The sequence below is a fragment of the Maniola hyperantus genome, chromosome 5, assembly GCF_902806685.2.
Source record: "Maniola hyperantus chromosome 5, iAphHyp1.2, whole genome shotgun sequence".
In the NCBI taxonomy this organism is placed as follows: domain Eukaryota; kingdom Metazoa; phylum Arthropoda; class Insecta; order Lepidoptera; family Nymphalidae; genus Maniola; species Maniola hyperantus.
Genome location: NC_048540.1, coordinates 6,365,402 through 6,385,384, shown reverse-complemented (window position 1 = coordinate 6,385,384; position 19,983 = coordinate 6,365,402). Strand labels below are relative to the sequence as shown.

At 34.9% G+C, this 19,983-nt stretch overlaps 1 protein-coding gene across 1 annotated transcript; it reads left to right on the top strand.

Annotated features, from left to right (window-relative positions):
• The first annotated feature begins 4,953 nt into the window (after positions 1 to 4,953).
• Positions 4,954 to 18,905, top strand: yellow-c (L-dopachrome tautomerase yellow-c). The gene is made up of 8 exons (XM_034968627.2): positions 4,954 to 5,060; positions 10,794 to 11,236; positions 11,916 to 12,037; positions 13,533 to 13,759; positions 14,142 to 14,256; positions 15,020 to 15,100; positions 16,516 to 16,626; positions 17,208 to 18,905. Exons 2-8 carry the CDS (start codon positions 10,801 to 10,803, stop codon positions 17,346 to 17,348), a joined length of 1,233 nt encoding a protein of 410 aa, XP_034824518.1. The 5' UTR covers positions 4,954 to 5,060; positions 10,794 to 10,800; the 3' UTR covers positions 17,349 to 18,905.
• The last annotated feature ends 1,078 nt before the right edge of the window (positions 18,906 to 19,983 follow it).

The window sequence follows — 19,983 nt, the reverse complement described above, 5'->3', positions numbered from 1 at the left end:
TACAGCAGATTCCTAACCACAGTATGTAATAATAAGTACACTTTGTAAATATTTTCATGTGTCAGGAATGTTGTGACTTGTGTGCAAAGTGACGGCATCCGGGCGAAGCACCGCGCTGCCGTGATAAGGAAGGCACCGAAAAGTACCTACTCATTAGTGCAACCCCCTTTTTATAAAAAAATTGAGTTCGCTTCGCTCGCACTTTTTTAATTATTATGATTGTAGGATATAACTTGTTTTAGTACAAAAAAATTGAGGGTTCTGTACCGCAAAAAGGAACCCTTGTAGAATGGCTTTGTTGTCTGTCTGTCTGTCCATCTGTACGTCTGTCTTGTCTGTCAAGAAAACCTATTGGGTACTTCCCGTTGACCTAGAATCACAGGCACATGTAAATTTGAAAACCGTGAACTTGTGGTTACATCACACAAAAAAAATTAAATTGTGGTCATAAAGTAAAAATTAGTATTTTCAATTTTCGAAGTGAGATAACCATATCAAGTGGGATATCATATGAAAGGGCTTTACCTGTGCATTCTAAAACAGATTTTTATTTATTTTTATGCATCATAGTTTTTGAATTATCGTGCAAAATGTCCAAAAAATACCCAAGTACGGACTACGGAACCCTCTGTGCGCGAGTCTGATTCGCACTTGACCGGTTTTTTCTCATTTGTATAAATAAAAAAAATCACGCTTCCTACACTGAAGCTTTATCCATTTGCGAGACTTAGATTTGATTACAATTACATGATATAAGTACTTTCCATTATCTACCTATATTCAGTGTTTTTATTACCAAAAAAATCACTCCTTCGCTCATGTTGAAATAAAAGTACTAAAACTATTAATCGCGCCTGACAAAAATAAATAGAAGTTTAATTAAGTTCATAATTTGATTAGTTTTAATTCAGGCGTTTGTGGTGAAGGAATTCAAAATAAAAAATTTAGTTGCTTTAATTAGTGCACAGGTCAGGGCTAGCGGTTGGTTGTCACGAATTGTTTATTGCACTTTTGGTTCTATTCTCAAGTTAGGAATACCTTTCCCACGCGCAAGGTTGCGCCAAGACAAATTATCTGGATCTTAGACACTATAATTAGACACACCTGTAACTTGGAAAAAATTGCAAAGGTATACCTTACTTTACTTAGTAGTTAGTATTTAGTAGGTACTATAAACTAAATTTCTGTCTTCGGGATGCAAGCCATCTCTATACCTATAACTTTTGCCAAAATCCGCTAAGTGGATCGGATCCGTTAACAAACGATGGATACATTCTTGCGTTTACAATAGGTATTGTACGTAGGTACGTCCGCAATTTATAAGTACATCCTTCATAGTTCATGCAGTAAAGGGTCAAAAGAAGGATGGATATTATAAGAAAGAATGCGTACGCATTGAAACTTGGGTAGGTAGGTAACTATATCAAAGCCGGAGTTAAAAGAAGCAAATCCGTTGTAGAGACGCAGCTAGAATTAAAACAATATACTTAGGTAATAGAAGATTAGCTAGATTTGTTTTATGCCCAAAGTAATAAGTATCATGTTTCGTTTGATTAAACTCTTACATAAAAAGCTAATAAGGAACGTTAATTCGTAAATTAAGTAATTAGAGTGTTCCTTGTCACGTCAATGCTCACAATAGCAATGAAATCAATCATTGTGGCTAATTCCATTGTACACAATCTCTAAACTAAACCAAAATGGAACGTCTAAATCTATTGCTATCCCTTTCATAATGTTGCTTGCGGAAAAGGATAGCACAAGATTTAGACCCGTTAATTTAGTTTAGTTTAGAGATTGTGTACAAGAGAATTAGCCCCAATGGCACACCTAATTATAAAATACTACCACGCGTGTGTTAAATCCGTTTACTGTTACGGCCGAAATTAATAAGTAATCAATCTACACGTATTTGTAATAATCTGTCGATAAATTACTTAGCAACATTGTTATTTGTCACGTAACAGCCGAAATTAATACCTAATAATAATAATTAATCCATCAAGGTATCCTTAATCTGTTAATTATTGTCAAAGAAAGACATTTGACATAATAATATAATCTTGCTAAGAAACCTATCGACAAATTCCAGATACGAGTAGGACTGATTAATTATTATTATTTTCGGCCGTAAGACAAAACAACGTTTGACAAAAAACAACGTTGCGAAACTTATCGACAAATTAACTTAAATTTTTGACTTGGCTGCGATCTCACCTGGTGGTACTGGTAAGTAACTATGCAGTCAAATGGAGGCGGGCTAACTTGGAAAGGCTATGGCAGTTTATATTAAATCCTTAGGCCTAATCAGCGTCTTTCTACGTAGGTAGCATCGTACCTTTGCAGCGCTAAAGCGGCACGACTTTGCCGCTACGGCGGTACTTAATTAGCCATGGTCGAAGCCTTTCACAAGATCAGGCCTAAATCATAAATTTAAACATTGCCACTGACGGAAATCAAACCCAGAACCTTACTACTACTACCCACAGCGCTTACTACTGGTACTGCGCCAGGGAAGTTGTCAAGTGATTAGTAATTTTGGCCGTTGATTTATTAATTTACAATACTCTTGATGGCTTAGATAAAATATGCCTAAATCGTTAAAAATTCAAGATCGTCCAACCGTTATAAGTCGAGAAAATTCCGTTATAAGTATGATTTACGAATCTATATGTAGGTATGTTTTACGGTCAAAATTAAAAAAATAATGATCAGTCTACTTATCTTATAGTCTGTGAATAATTTATCTACTAATCATTATTGTTTGTCAAAAATCAAAATGTACCTACTGTATAATACAGATATAGTCCGCGACAGGTCAAGATGGCAATCGGGGCATGAGGCGAAGGGACGCCCCGCACACCCGCGCTTCGTACATGGAAAAGCGGGTTTTCTGACACAAATATTTTCTTAATCTACGAACCTACTTGCTAGAAGGTTTTAGTATCTACCTATGCATAAAACTTGCTAATATTTTTATTATTGTATAAATGGTATATAGGTATAGATAGTCGACCCCAACTAACATGGGAAAAGGCTAGGCATATATATAAATGGTATATAGGTAGGCAGATGTAATATGAAATGACAGAATAATCTAAAAAAAACTTTAGCTTTTTAAGCACATTTTAGAGAATTTCCAATGAAAAACTTCGTAACCTGCAGGTTTAATAAAGGAGTAGGTACATAGGTAAGTAAAGATTTATCAACTCAATTACTCGAGAAGACTTCAACGAGTTTTCTGGAAAGTAAAAAAATCCATACCAGTACGTTCCTGCCTAACTATTAACTTTTTATATAGCTAAGTAGGTACATATTAGCTGACGCATTCCTATTGATCGTTAATTAAATGGACAACGGACAGCGGATACGTGGATCAGTGATGAGCCTTGAATTATCCAAATCGAATTCACAACAGTGATCGCGCAATCGGCTTTAAACTTGACATAGTAATTCTACATAACTAGACCTATACGACAAGTAAGTGAATAGATTTCTAACTGACTTGTTTTCAATCCGACAGTCTGCTCCGTGCTGGTGCCTTATTTTATTTATTTTTATCGAAATTATTTTAATAGATTTCATCAACAAAGACGGGATTTATTTAATTGTGATTTACACACGATCTACACACGCATCATACACGCGCCACAAACAATCCACACACCTGCAAGTTGCAACACAGGCGGCACAAACGCTCCACACACTCGCAACACACGCACCACAAACGCTTTACACATGCGCCACAAATGCTCCACAGACGCGCAACACACGCACCACAAACGCTCCACACACGCGCCGTAAACGTTCCATACGCTCACCTTTTCTACAGACCTATATAATATCTTCTTTATATAGGTCTTTTTGTAAATGAGGGAACCGACCTATTAAAATTTCTTTAGGCAAGTCAAGTTAAAAAGATTAAAATTAAAATTTAAAAAAAAAAATCGCTGCCCCTTAGTCTGCCGCCCCGTTTTACTACCCCTATTACCCCTAGGGTAAATACACCCCTGTCCCTGTGCCGAACGAGATAAAAATGATCCTAGGTATTTAGGTATGTTGACGATCATTAGCCAAGTCTCTATTGTAAGACAGATTAGTTTGATAGTACATACTTAGTTAGCTATTATTCTAATGAAAATATTATGGCTGCTAAGTACCTTTCTATATCCTTATAGACCTAATAGGGGTTCTAACTTCAAATCCTCGTTTACTGTAAAACAAATGTGGTAAATTGATAATTACCATTCATCACGCGCTCTTCAGTGAAGGCAAACCTCGTGAAGAAACTTGCATGCCTCGGGAGAAATTAACGTCTTTAAATATCGGTTTAATAATAGGAACCTATTAGGTATTAAGGAAAAAATGTAAATGGAACTTGAAAATTAATAATCTGTGTGATCGCAAAACAAGGAACGCAGTGTGAAAACTGAGCTTTTAAACGTTTATTTAAAGCTCTGTTTGGGTAGGTACCTACATAATAATGGGTACGTATCACCTTTAGATTTCTATCTAGTAATAATTATTAATTTATTGTTCTAAGAAGTTTGCGGTGAGAACATAATATAGTGTGAGTGTGCCGATTTGAGTAGGTAAGGTAGGTACAGGTGCATTATTAAAATCTTTACTATAACTTTGTTTTTCAATTAAAACCCATAAAAAACAGATAGGTACACATAAGATGTTATAAAGTTAAAAGTAAAAGCTTTAGATACCTCCTACTCAAGATCTTCAAAACAAAAGTACAATTAAACTTAAAAAGTACAAATTAAACAGTGACTCATTCAGCGTACTTAACCTAATCGAGATAAAAACCCTCATTAATTAAATCAAAACTTACGTCTCATTTGCTATTACATGATATCATTATAAATTAGGTAAATCTAGGTATTTTAGAAATGCTTTTATTTATCAATAAAATTCCTAGGAACGTAGGAACATTTTGTAGTTTAAGAGCAAGTAAATAAAAAGCTTGCGAAGGCCTCGAACTGTTTAGTCTGTGCACGCGGCCCCGCTGAACCGGTCGCTAGTGACCTTACGCGGTAAACCTATTTTCACATGTAAGTAGTTTGTTTGTTTGCATTAACTACTTACTAACTTTTTGGAAAAATGTACACTATTCTAATAATATTGCAAAGAAAGTGTGACTATTGGATTGTTACTCCTTCATGCCACAATGCAGAACAATTTAGCTGAAACTTAGAATGAAAGTTTATACCCTGAAGGCTATTTTTATCCCGGAAAATCAAAAAAATCCTGCGGGATTTTTAAAAACGCGTTCTACAATAAATAACTATACAACACAATTATTATGATCTGAGTTGTAGGAATTTTTTGATCAGTAAATAGTAACATCGTCTAAATAAACGAATCACAAAAAACGTTGACAGTAGGTAGGTACGTAAATTACGTTGACAGTAGGTAGGTACGTAAAGTATTTCCCTATTACATCTATTTTTTTCATAAGGACAGTTATTTTATTTATTTAACACTAGCTTATGCCCAAGACTTCGTCCGCGTGAACTACACAATTTTCAAACCCCTATTTTACCTCCTTAGGAGTTTAATTTTCAAAAATCCTTTCTTAGCGGATTTCCCAGTAGTTTGAGCTGTGCGTTGATAGATCAGTCAGTCAGTCAGCTTTTTCTTTTATAATTTAGATTATTTATGCGAAAGTGTGTCTGTCTATCTGTTAGGTAGGTACCTTTTCACGGTCCATCCGTCAGAGATAGGCTAGCTTTTTAAAAACGCGAACGGGATTTTTAAGAACTTAAATCCACGCGGACGAAGTTAGGACAATGTGGCTAATTCCTTTGTACACAATCTCTAAACTAAACTAAAATATCACGTCTAAATCTATTGCTATCCCTTTCATAATGTTGCTTGCGGAAAAGGAAAGCACTAGATTTAGACCTGTTAATTTAGTTTAGTTTAGAGATTGTGTACTAGAGAATCGGCCCCACTACCTACCTAATAAATTACTGTTAGAATATAAACATACTAGGTACTTACATTGATTTATTTTGTTTCGTAGATCAGGATATCATAATGTAAGGACGTATTAACATACAACTTTTATAACTATGCATCATACAATTAATACATATAATTATTTGGCCAAGTGCAATATTGATTTATGCATGTGTGTGTTTATGAATTCGCGGAAGTGGCATTTTGTCATACAGGTGTTTAGCTACTTATGTACATAATGAATGCAAAAAAACCGGCTAAGTGCGAGCCGGACTCGCGCACCGAGGGTTCCGTACAACAGTCGCATTTGTTTGGCATTTTGCACAAGAAATCAAAAACTATAATGCATACAAATAAATAAAAATCTGTTTTAGAATGTACAGGTAAAGACCTTTCATAAGATACCCCATTTGTGATATAACCACAAATTCACGGTGTTCACATTTTTCCTCTTACATGTGCTGCCAAATTTCATGATTCTAGGTCAACGGGAAGTAGGTATCCTATAGGTTTCTTGACAGACAGCAAAGTAATCCTGGTGATAGGGGTTCCGTTTTCCGTACCGGAACCCTAAAAAGCTATGATCTTAGTAATTGTTAATACGATGAATAGAATTTAGGTATAGAAATCGTCCACTCAGTCTCATATTAAGAAAAATCTTGTGAACCTTACCATTTTTAACCGACTTCAAAAAAAGGAGGAGGTTCTCAATTCGACTATGTTTTTTTTGTATGTTTGTTACGCAATTACTCCGTCTATTAGAAACCGATTTTGATGATTCTTTTTTGTTTATAGGAAATACTTTAGAGGTGGTCCCATTTTAATTTGGTAAAGATTTGAAGAATATCTTCGGAGATGGAGAACGGAATTTCTCAATGGATAAAAGTAAACTGCTTGCGATCAGTGTAATAGCTTTGTAAACGGTAGGATTTTAACCAGGCATAGTACATTTCTAACAGACTTTAAAAAAGGAGGAGGTTCTCAATTCAAATTTAGGTTTTTTTGTTAGTTTGTTACGCGATTTCTCCGCCAAATATGAACCGATTTTAATGATTCTTTTTTTGTTTGGTAGGTCATAATTGAGAGGTAACTAATAACTTCGGAGATGGAGAACAGAGTGGATAAGAGTAAATTGCTCGCGATCAGTGTAAACAGTAGGTTTTTAACCAGGCATATCATATTTTAGTACAATAGGGCCACTAAAAATTGTAAAATAAAAAAATAAAAAAATAAAACCGACTTCAATAATATTATTTGGAGTCGGTGCCAATGAGGTGCCAATGTGGAGTCACAAACCAATACGAAAAGTAGATAGACGGTTCGTGCGGCTAATTGGCACCGGCTCCAAAAAATATTACTATAGAACTACAATAACTCTTGTATACATAATATTATATTGGGTAAAAATTAAATTATTTTTTACTTTTTAGTGTTTGTGGTCATTGAAGTCGGTTTTAATTTTTTTTTAATTTTTTTATAGAATACCTACTGTCTTAAATGTTTACTTTTTGTTATCAACCTGAATAGGTACCGATTAAGATATTTAAATCGTAATTTAAATAAGATGTTTTTATATAGTTTGCCTATTGTATAGAAAGGTCATTTATTAAAGAATGTCAACAAAAAATAATCGAAAATAGCCGGCATAATTCAGGAAGTCACACGCTTTAACGCAATCACGTAGACCGTACCTGTTTACCGCGAAACAAATCATGGAAAATCTATTAATTTTGCGATAACGGACCATATACCTACCTTGAAATTATAAATGATTGAATCGAAAAGAAGAGATGAGTAATGTATATTAGTACTTTAACTAGCTTATACTCGCAACTTCGTCCACGTGTAGGTACTACACAAATTTCAAACCCCTATTTTACCACCTTGGGGTTGCATTTTCAAAAATCCTTTCTTAGCAGATGTCTAAGTCATAATCGGTTCAATAAATCGAGCTGTGCGTTGATAGATCAGTCAGTCAGCTTTTCGTTTGATATATTTAGATACTCTTGGATTGCATCCACCTATAACATTGATTGTAAAAGGCAAAATGATTACTTTGCGTAGGACCTATGTATAGAAGTCGTAGATTCCTATAGACATGATTGTCAATGAATTGCTCTATATTTGCAATAAATTCAATAAAAATGTATATTAGTGGCACTGAGTCCGAAACAAGGTTAAATTGAACATGAATCTTTTAAATGCAACGCCCAAGCTACGACTCTACCTACGTTGATTTATTGAGCTTTACAACATTTATTTTAATAAAATTAAAAGCAATCTCAATTCCCAAAATTTTCAATTCTTTTATTCACTCCGTAACAATTCCAAGAACTTTATTATTTTGATTTTAGGTAGGAGTTACAACCCTCAACATTGAGGAGTACAAGACAAGGAGAGTGATTCTCTTAAAAATGCATCCTTATTGTTTTCTGAAACATCAACACACAACACTTTTCCAAAAGTCATTCTGGGAACCCTAGTCTGATGCAGAGTACTAATTTCTCTTGCATACCTAATCCTAATCATCATCATCATGATCAACCTTTTGTCGGCCCGCTACTGAGCTGGATCTTCTCTCCTAATCCTAATACAATCACTACCCTTATTATAAATGAGAAAGTGTGTTTGTTTGTTGGTTTATTGGTATTTCGGTTTGTTGGTTTGTCCTTCAACCAGGTCGCAACGGATTGACGTGATTATTTGCATGGGTATAGTTGAAGACATGGAGAGTAGCATAGGCTACTTTTTATCCCGGAAAATGAAAGAGTTCCTACGGGATTTTTAAACACCTAAATCCACGCGTAGGTACGAAGTCGCGGGCACCAACTAGTAATAATATAAATGTCAAAGTTTGGATGTTTAGATGTTTGTTACTCCTTTATGCCGCAATGACTGAACCGATTTGGCTGTGGAATGGAGATAGCTTATACCCTGAATTAACACATAGGTTACTTTTATCCCTGAAAATCAAAGAGTTGCCGCGGGACTTTTAGGGATAAAAACCTATATCCACATCCACGCGGACGAAATCACGGGTATCATATACTATTATAGTAAATGCAATGTGTGCCTATAAACTAATCATTACCTTTTGTCCAGCGCCATATTGAATTGAATTTAATCAGATTGAACAAACATGCCTATTGCCTACGCTTCAGTTTTATAATTGTCCATAATACAGAGAAGAATAGATTAGATTGCGTTCTATTAATAAAACAACTACCTAAGACCTTGAAAAAGCCAAGGCAAAAAGTGATTACTTATTAACATTCCCTTCCCTTACAATAATAATATGTGACCGAGTTGAACCTGATGAATTATGTAGTGTAACTCGTTTAAGCTCACGGCAATAAGCGGAATTAAATTTACCGTATCCTCGTGGTCAGGAACTAAACATACCTACCTAGTACCTACCTACTTCGAACTATAATAATTCGCCTTTCTTATTTTACGAAACGATTCTGTCACAATTTTTCTTGAATAGGGACAATAAACTAATGCGTATTTCGTATTGTTTTATTTATAATTGTTATCTCACAAAGGTGGAATTTAATTTGTTTAAAATAAAATACTTTATGGTTCTTTAAATTGTCTTTTTTATTTTTATTCATACTTACTTAAATATTTTTTTGAAAAAAAACCCCACATAATATAAGGGTCGCAATCCATAAGCGGGCACTACCACAGTAACCTATATCTTTCTCCATCATAGTAAGTAGTAGAACTAACATATATACCTACATCGAGTGTAACGACTAATGGCCAAGTTAACCGTAACAATGCTATAAACTGTATTAATTAATTCTATTTAGGTAGGTATATCGTTAAGCCTTTGTTACATCTCGTTCAATACGTAGTTGTGCAACCGCCATCGTCACAGTTCTCATAGTACCTGCAGATATAACGAGGCAGATCTGTTAGAGATAAGGAAAGCTTCTCGATGCACCAAGCGTTTCCCAATAATAAGACCATCTGCAAAAACGTGAGCGAAAAATTATTACTCGTAGACTAGAGCGCTCGATACTGTCATTACTAGGCATAGGTTGCTAACCCAACCGATTTTAGACTTAAGTAATTACGAGCTCTATAGAACTCAGTGAAAGTAGCAAAATACAAGGGTATTTTAAGCATTTTTATAACAAAGGAAATCAAGAGTTATTTTAAAATAATTAAATCCAAGTACGTGTCCGCTGCAATCTTTAATTTAGGTTACGTACCTTTAGGTTTTCAAAACAGATCTGCTGACAAAAACCCACACGGGTGGGGAAATGAATGACATCACTTTATATCGTCATCATACTTAATATTATCATGGGAGAACACTTACCTACTTTGGAAAATTAATGTACCCAAACGATTTTTTTTTACTGTGTGCCATTATGGCTACGTCAAATTCTGTTTTATTAATAAACATGTTTATGGCTGTTATTGTAGCTCATTTCACACTACGGGATATAATATATTATATTATAGTCCGGTAAAAATAGACATTCAAGGTTGCAATAATTCGCATAGAGCTAAAATTGGTACACCAATATTGACCGATATATAATATATATCCCGTAGTGTGAAATGAGCTTAATTATCTCAAATTCGAAATTTTAACAGCTTGAATTGCTTTTGTACCGGATGAGCAACATTATTTGATGACACGTAAATAACGACCTATTGTCACTTCTCTAATAACACAGCTCATGGCATTCATAAGCACATGGGAATTTCATAATAGCGTGAAAATTAGGTTTATCATTATCTTGTTAAAATATAACAAAAAATGTTTGTTACGTGCATGTTATGATTTTCGCACTTCATTGTTACAGACCAAAAATGAGGGTAATAAGCTTAATTATTGCACTGACAACAGTAATAAGCTGCAAAGCTGCAAATCCACAACCACAACTACGGTTTGCATGGAAGGAAATAGATTTCGTTTGGGATTCCCCAGAACAAAGAGAGACTGCTATAAAAGATGAACTCTTTGTTCCTGCTAACAATCTCCCTCTAGGCTTAGCGAGATGGAAGAACAAAATCTTTGTAACCGTCCCCAGATGGAAGAATGGCGTCGCTTCTTCACTAAATTACGTCGATATTGATGGACCACAAGACCAATTATTGAAACCATACCCATCTTTAATGGACAATCTTGTTGCTGATTCTGCGAAAGAAAAACCCTCAAACAGCTCTATCATATCAGTTTTTAGAGTGTATGTGGATCCTTGTGACAGACTGTGGGTTATGGATACGGGATTGGCTGATATTTTAGGTAAATTATGCAATGTATCTAGCTTCTTTAACTAATCCTTATCGTGCACGTACATATCTGCTCTGTACATCTTCCAACGTTTAGGGAAATCTTTGTTTAAGGGTACTCAGGACGATGCTTTCTTCATACAAACGTAGGAGGGTAATTACTACATTACTTGATACTGTACGCTCAAAACTAAGTATTATATCGATTAATCTCGTCATTATCTAGGTTTATTGATATATAAAACATTGAAAAAAATATTGATCTTAAAGTTACGAGGGTCAAAAGTTTCCTATTTTAACACTAAATTTATGACAACTTTGGGCGTAAATAAATAAGATTAGGGGTATGAAAATTCTAAAGAAATTTAACATTGGACATAGTTTATTTATTCATTAGTTGAAATAACTATACTTTGCAAACATAAACTTAGTAGTTTTTTCTCAAAAATATTTTTCCTAAACCCTTGATTTCGGTGAAAATCATCGTGCCTCTCACCTTTCTCATACAATGTCAAGTGAAAAGCAAACAGGTTCGGTCGGGCGTACTGCGTCACCTTAAGGAAAAGTATAATGATACATCGTTCCTTGGAGAAAGTTCCACTTTGTATACAAAGAGCACCTTAAAGAAAGCTATCAATTGGCAACACGTCAAATTCCTTCGCAAGTTTCTAACTTTTTCTGTTTTATTATAGGATCTCCTAATCAAGTTGTTGGACCATCTTTAGCAATATTCGACTTAAACACTGACCAGTTGATCCACCGTTACTACTTCAAAGTGGCTGATATGAAAGAGGATTCTTTCTTCGCTAATGTGGTAAGATTTGGCAATTTACATTTTGGCAATTTTTGCCGTTTAGAAGGATATACTTGAACTTTACCATATTTAATTATTTATTTATGTTTTGTTTGTAGTTGGTATATATTGTATAATACTTTGTTCTCACAGAATATATGTGCATTAGAGCAGATATAAGTGTTAGATTTTATGATAACATTAGCTAACGTGTTTTATTACATTAGTACTTATTTACTGTCAGTGTTTTTATGATAGGTACTGGTTTCAACATGCAGTAACAAACGATTGCATTAGTTAATCAGCATTAACTTATATTATGTTGGTGACAGGAATGCCTTACACCCACATGGGAAAACTCTTGCAATTAACAACTCGTGTACCTTGTACGAGAAATGCTTTCCATTTCTTTTCTGAAGTAACAATTGTACTATCCAACCCGAGCTATAGTGACTGCGATAATAATAATTTTAGTTTTTCCTTGAAATGTAGATGATTTATTAAATAGTTAATTGGCTTAGACAATGTAATATAAATTGCGTTTTCGCTACAATTATTGTGGTATGATACTTTCATGTCCACTACCGCATTTCGAGAATTTATGGATAAGAGTCGTAAGACACTTTTCCCTTAGTTTTACAATATTATGTTTTTTATTTTTCACTTTGACCATTACTGTAGCATATACATAGTATAAAATAAAGTCGCTTCCCGCGTCTGTATGTATGTATGTATGAACGCGCAATCTTTTAAACTACGCAACGTATTTTAATGCGGTTTTCACTAATAGATAGAGTGATTCAAGAGGAAGGTTTATAGGTCTAGTTTAATTCTCAAAAAATTAGAGATCCCTAGGGAAATTGAAATAATAAGAATTACGTCAGAAAAAATCCTCTCATTTGAGCGTTTCCGAGGCGTGCGCTGCCTAAATGGTCAGAGTTACACGAAAACAATGTATGGTGAAATTGGTTCTCTTCAAAATTTCTACAGAAAAGTCCGCGATAGCATACATGTATCTTTGAAGGTTGGCTCCCAATACTCGATTTTATGATTTTCAAATGTGATCTGAAACAAAGCTTTACTTTCGAGGGTGTTTTACTGACATACTATTAATTCTTATCAAAATAAAATAGTTGGTCATCTGTAATATTCAATTTAGACCAAAATTGCCCTTTACATCATTTAATTTAGAATAATATCTTACGATATCACAAAATTAAAATAATATGAAATATCGTAAAATTAAAACGAACGCGCAACAAAACGAGACGGAGGCGGCGCGCGGTGCCGCGGCGCCTATAATCTCCTCACTGACACCACACGAGTAGATATCTGACACCACATAAGTACCTATCTACGTTGCACCCATGCGAAGCCGGGGCGGGTCGCTAGTTAACCATAAAGATATAAGTACCTACATTTAAATACAACTATTACTGTTATAAAGAAATGCGAATCGTTAATATTGCTTATTGTGGTTGTACCTAAATTAAATAATGATGATATTTTTTTCCAGGTCGTTGACGTAGATAAAAACACGTGTGATAATGCGTTTGCTTATATACCCGACTTGGGAGCTTATGGTGTCGTGGTATACAGCCTAAAGCAAGACGACTCCTGGCGCGTGAGCCACCACTACTTCCACTTCGAACCACTCGCTGGTAGCTACAAAGTAGGTGGAGTTGAGTTCCACTGGACTGATGGTGTGTTTGCCTTAGCTTTGTCAGAGCCTCGAGAGAACGGGTAAGTGGATCACGTATCTTTGGACCTTGATAGCTGTTTTCAATGCATTTTGACCATGTACTTACCTCTATTTGTGTTTGATACGCTCTACTTATAGTAACACGCAAAAAAGCTTACGAGATATTATGCTATCTGCAAAAAGGTGATTAACTTATCTTTGGTAGTTATAATAACTTGCAAAGCATAATAATTTTTAGATAGTTCTTGGCAAACTTGAGCTATTTTGTAAGAATTTACAATTAACATAATTTACGAAGGCTCACGTTTAAAATATGACTTACCTACTTTTACAATTAGTTAAAGTACCTATCTAATAGTAAGTAGTACTTAGTAGGAAAAATGTTATGGTTTTATTTTATACTTTTGAAACTTTGGGTTACAGATTCCGCACCATGTTCTTCCATGCGTTCTCCAGTACGAAGGAATTCTGCGTATCCACTGAGCTACTTAGAAACTATACACACATTGATAAAAACGAGGCGTTCAACGATTTCAAGGTTTGAATACTAAAGTTGTCTATAAAGTACCGTTGAAAGTTGAACTTTGAAAATTGCATAACTAAATATAACGAAACAGTTGTTATATTAGCATTTATCGATTACTTCTCAAAGCAAACAAAATCAGCTGATACGTAAATAAAGTATTTTTAAATGAGTGTTTTACGATAAATGTCATGTGTACTTACTGTATACTACAACAGACCCTCTAGATATTTTTTTAATACAAAATTTTAATAAGTAGGTCTAACCTACGTCTACTACGAAATGATCAGATCATAAATCACAGACCGTCTTCAGCTGCGCGATTGCGGGAGAATGACAGCTACAATGTCACGATCGCAATATACCTCTGATTGGTTGACGCTCGCTCACTATTGTCTACAATGCATTGTTGCAACAAGAATCGCACAAATTCAGCCAAATACAACAATTGAGATTGTAATAATGATTGATGCAGGTTTTACGAAATCGACCTACATGATGCAAGATATCTCTATGCCAAATTTTAACAATATCGATTTAGCGGTTGAGCTGTGAAAAGGTACAAGACAGACAGACAAACTTTCGCATTTATGATAATTTATTTTAGTTTGGTTAAGTTTTTTTTTAATGCATCGTATAGTTAGTTAAGTTAAACTTGAAAACATTGAAACAGAGAAGGAAATCGATAGGTCCTAAGAGATTTCTCATGATGTACCTAATATGAAAAACATAAAAAGATTTTTTCAATTTTTTAAGCACGGAATATATTATTTTTCAGCTTTTGGGTGATCGAGGTGACAGAACTCAGTCCTCGGCGAGCTACTACGACAATAACACCAGTGTGTTGTTCTACACACAGGTAACTATCATCGTCTGCCTACCTATTCTTCTTTTATTAGTCTACTCGTAAATATACAAAGGAAAAAGTGACTGAGTGACTGATCTATCAACGCACAGCTCAAACTACTGTACGGATCGGGCTGTTTTATGACGTACATAGACATCCGTTGAGAAAGGTTTTTGAAAATAATACCCCTAAGGGGGTAAAATATAGGGTATATATTTGGTTAGTCCACGCGGACGAAGTCGCGGGCATAAGCTAGTTATTTCTGAGGTTATTTTCGTTTGTGCTGTTTTTTTATCTGTAACATTTGAGGCTATGTTTAAAGTACAACTAATTTGCCAAATGCAATAAATAAATAATTAAAGCAGTAAATATAATTTAGTCATAATTATTATTATATCGAAGTGCGGTACTAGTAGATAGGTTACTAAAACATCATGAAAAAACGATACTGGCTGATGGCTCTTTAAAAGCGAAGTATGTCATTAACTGTTTTTTATAACTTTGGGAAATCCATTACAACCTTGGACGATCTAAGGAAAATTTTGCATCAATATCTCAAGATTTGCATTAAGCTGCCAGGCGACTGGTATTGGTATAGAATAAGGTTGACAAAATAAAGTATAATGTCCGCATCCTAATCGGAAGGTTCGATCGCGGGCACCTCTAATTTTTCGGAGTTATGGGCGTTTTAAGAAATTAAATAAGTACCTATATCGCTTTAACGGTGAATGAAACATCAAATCGTGATAAAACCTGCATGCCTGAGAGTTCTACATAATGTTCTCAAAGGCGTGTGAAGTCTGCCAATCCGCAATTGACCAGCGTGGTGGACCTGAATGATCTATCAACGCACTGCTGAAACTACTGAACGGATTGGGCTGAAATTGGTCATGCAGATAGCTATTAAGAATGACGTAGGCATCCGCTATGAAGAGATTTTTGAAAATTCAACCACAGGTAGTAAAATAGGGGGTTCAAACTTATGTAGTTCACGCGGACGAAGTCGCGAGCATAAGCTATAAACGCTTTGAGAGGTGAGAACATAATAGATTTAAGTACCACTAGGTTCGTCAAGGGTATCCTTGTTTTACAACTTATTTACTTTATGCCTCATCGTTTAGCAAATTCATGTCGGTCCTTTGCAAAGCCTACGAGCTAGAAAACTAAGTGTGCGTATGCTATCTTCTCTTCAGCGACTCTACTTTGTTTTTATCTGTGATACCAACAACGAATAAATGCATTTTCTTTCTTTCTTTCTTTCTATCTCTATGGTGCAGTTATGTGTGTCTATGGTTCAAAGTAGTTTTGTTGCCATTTTAAAAATAGCTCTTTCATTTACTTTTGCTCTCGCTGTACGACGTACGTGCTTATTGGTACATTTTGATACATTTAAGAGTAAAAGCGTTACCATCATTGTATTGTTATAGATCAATCGCGATGGCATCGGCTGTTGGAACTCAAATAAGCCTTACACTCCAGAAAATAATCCACTACTCTTCAGCGACCCTACTTTGTTTGAATTCCTAAACGACTTGAAGGTAAATTAACCTTTATTTATTCAGTAAGAAGTAAGCGTTCGATTACGATTTACCATCAGGTAAGTGAAGATGAAGTCTAACAAAGCGCCGTAACCTTAAAGGGTTAATTTATTTGATGCGTCCACCAGAAGTGGGCGTAAATTAGTTCAGACTTGAGACGACAAAGACCACAGAATTAAAAATATTGTAAGAAACCCCCTGCCAGACACCCCTAACTTTTAAACTTTAAGGGTGTCTGGCAGGGGGTTGCCATGATACTGTGTCTGGCAATGCATGACGTGATTTCTAATACTATTCGAAGAAAATAAAAAATTAGACTTTATACTTTGACGTAAGATTTTTTACACTTTTATTAGGTACCTGTTATCTTCCAAAGCTACCATGATCCAAACAAACGTTCTTCACAGTGTTGGGGAGAGAAACAGAGAAACTTCGCAGAGAAACTTTTAGCTTTTATAAAATACCGCAGGTCTGGCACGCGCTGGCTCTTAGTTCATTATATCACAACTTGTTATACATAACGACAAAATGACAAACATTAAATGGTTTTGAACATTTAAAAACTGTTTTTCTTTTTACAGGTTGACGACGAAGGAACTTTATGGTTCCTCAGTGACAAGCTTCCTCGTTTTCTCTACAAAACACTAGACCCCAACGAGATTAATTACAGGATATTTAGTATCAAAACAACCGATGCCATCGCTGGAAGTGTTTGTGAATAAATAACTACTTAAGTTACTAGTTAATGTACAAAATATGAGAGACTAAAACATGCACACCAAGTGTCCTCTAAAAAAATATTGTGATCAAAGATTGTAGTTGGTATTTGAATGTTCATCGGAATGGCTTTTAGGTAATAAATTCATTATTTTTGTATTTGTTAAAGATGTTACTTATAGATTTTATAATATAACTATTACATTACCATACCTATTGCCATTGTAACTACATATTACTATACTATAAATTACTGTAGAATCTCGTCGATATTCTCTAAAAAACATAATGTAAGAAAGATGAAATATCATCTAGATTCTAGATATTGTTGTAGTACCTACTGTAGAATAGTGATGTACAGCAGGCGATCCCTTCAAACTTTTATTCGTCATCGTCAACGTCGTATTATGTTATGTCATCCATTTATTATATTATGTCATCCACAGCTGGACATATTCTCATTTACTGAATTCTCAGAACATAGTAAGAACACGATCTAATTGTGCTGTTTCCAGTAGCAACTTAGGTACCTAGATCGTTGGTCCGCCTACCTAAGGGTTCTCCCAATACATTGAGTTTACAGGTGTACCTTCATTCACAAATCACGATCCCTATTTCTTTAAGATACTTTTTAGAGTTTTATAGGTACCCGAAGGTTGCCAACGGGGCCCTCTTACTAAGCCTTTGCTATCCGCCCGTCCGTCCATCTGTCAGGGGGCTGTATCTCTATGTACCTAATAGTATGGGACTATGTAACAGGTAGAGGGTTTAAATTTTCACAGAATGTGTATTTCTATTGCCGCTATCTCTATATATAAAAATGAATCGCTGAATGTGTTGCTGATCGCAAATCTCGAGAACAGCTGAACCGATTTCGCTAATTCTTTTTTATAATATTCCTTGAAGTACGAGGATGGTTATTACGGAGAGAAAAATTTAAAAAAATCCTAAAAAGAATCGACTGTTAGGCGGTACGAAGTTCGCCGGGGCAGCTAGTAACAAATAATAATAAAGTTGATTGCTTCTACGATGGTACGGAACCTTTCTTGTACGAGTCCGGCTCGCACATGACCGATTATTTACTGTTTGTTATTGTATTTATATATTTTAAGGACATTGTAATATTATTTATTATATTATTAGACATTTAGATATTACGCTGTCTTGCAACTTAGTCAAATCACCCAAACTCATGAAAAAGTTGGCTAAAAATGATTGGTTTTAACATTAATTTTAGTATAATGAATTTTGATTACCTATATTATATTTTGAGTTGTTTTAATTTAAATTAAAATATATATACATTATACATATAATATTATATGAATAAGTAGCTAAGGTGCTGCAGTTGTGTTACCACTATTATTATTTATGAACTTATAGAATTTAGATCATAGTAATTGTTTGTGCAAATACCTAACCATGACAATTAATTTTAGATAATTTAAATTTTAACCTTAAAACATCAAGCTCAGTGAAACTATGTACCTACCTACCTATTTACTTGTGTCTAATTTTACCTACTATAGTTTTAATAAACATGAGTAAAATATATAATGAAATATTTATTTACAATTAAACTATAATTTTACATGCATTACATGAAAATTATTGACGTGACTATTTCGTAATCATCGTCATCAACCCAGCGCGCATCGGCCAACTATTTACTATAGGTACTGATCACGGGTTTCCTCTCAGAATTAGGAGGGTTTAGTCCACCAGGCTGTCTATGAACAGTTGAACTCATTTTGCAGCACCAGAGGAACCAATACGTTTCCTCAAGATGTTTTCCTTCACGGTTTAAACAAGGTGTAATAAATTACTTGTAATAAATAATATTATTTAGGTATCACTTAATATTTATTTCGTAATTAAGTAGTTTAGTCCCTATTATTTCCCAAGTTACAAATAAAGACGTAACAGAGTCATCATCATCATGTCTCCCATCATCATCATGATCTCCTTTCAGAGTGAGAAGGGTTTTGGCCATAGTCTACCATGCTGGCCAAGTGCGGATTAGCAGACTTCACACAACTTTGAGAACATTATGGATAACTCTCAGGCATGCAGGTTCCCTCACGATGTTTCAGCAAGAGATTTTAAATATTACTTAAAACGCACTCAGCTCCGAAAAGTTGAAGCCCGAGATCTAACCCCTGACCTCCAATTAGGACGCGAACGTCCTAACCACTAGGCTATAACAGCGTAACAGAGTGTGACTTATCTAATGTTAGTAGGTAGTTAAGTAGGAATCAACATTTTGAACAGTATAATTTAAAAAAATCGCCAGTAGGTTGATATATTAAATATAGATGACCGAGACTTCCACCGCGTGGAATTAGGATTTTAAAATCCCGTGGGAACTCTTTGATTTTCCGGGATAAAAAGTCTATGTCACTATGTCCTATGTCACTCTCCAGGTCTCTATCTATACCCATGCAAAAATTCACATCAAAACTGTTGCGCCGTTGCGACGTGATTGAAGGACAAATCAACAAACCAATAAGCCAACACACCAACAAACAAACCCACTTTCGCATTTATAATAAGGGTACTGAGGTACTGATTAAATAGCTATGTACTTAGCTAGTCTTATCAATTATCATACTTGTTATATACCAAGTTATACTTACAAAT

Coding starts and splice junctions, on each gene's coding strand:
- yellow-c (XM_034968627.2), top strand. CDS start 10,801: ATGAGGGTAATAAGCTTAATTATTGCACTGACAACAGTAATAAGCTGC. Junction 13,760..14,141: donor TCAGAGCCTCGAGAGAACGG/GTAAGTGGATCA, acceptor TTTGGGTTACAG/ATTCCGCACCATGTTCTTCC. Junction 15,101..16,515: donor GTGTGTTGTTCTACACACAG/GTAACTATCATC, acceptor GTATTGTTATAG/ATCAATCGCGATGGCATCGG.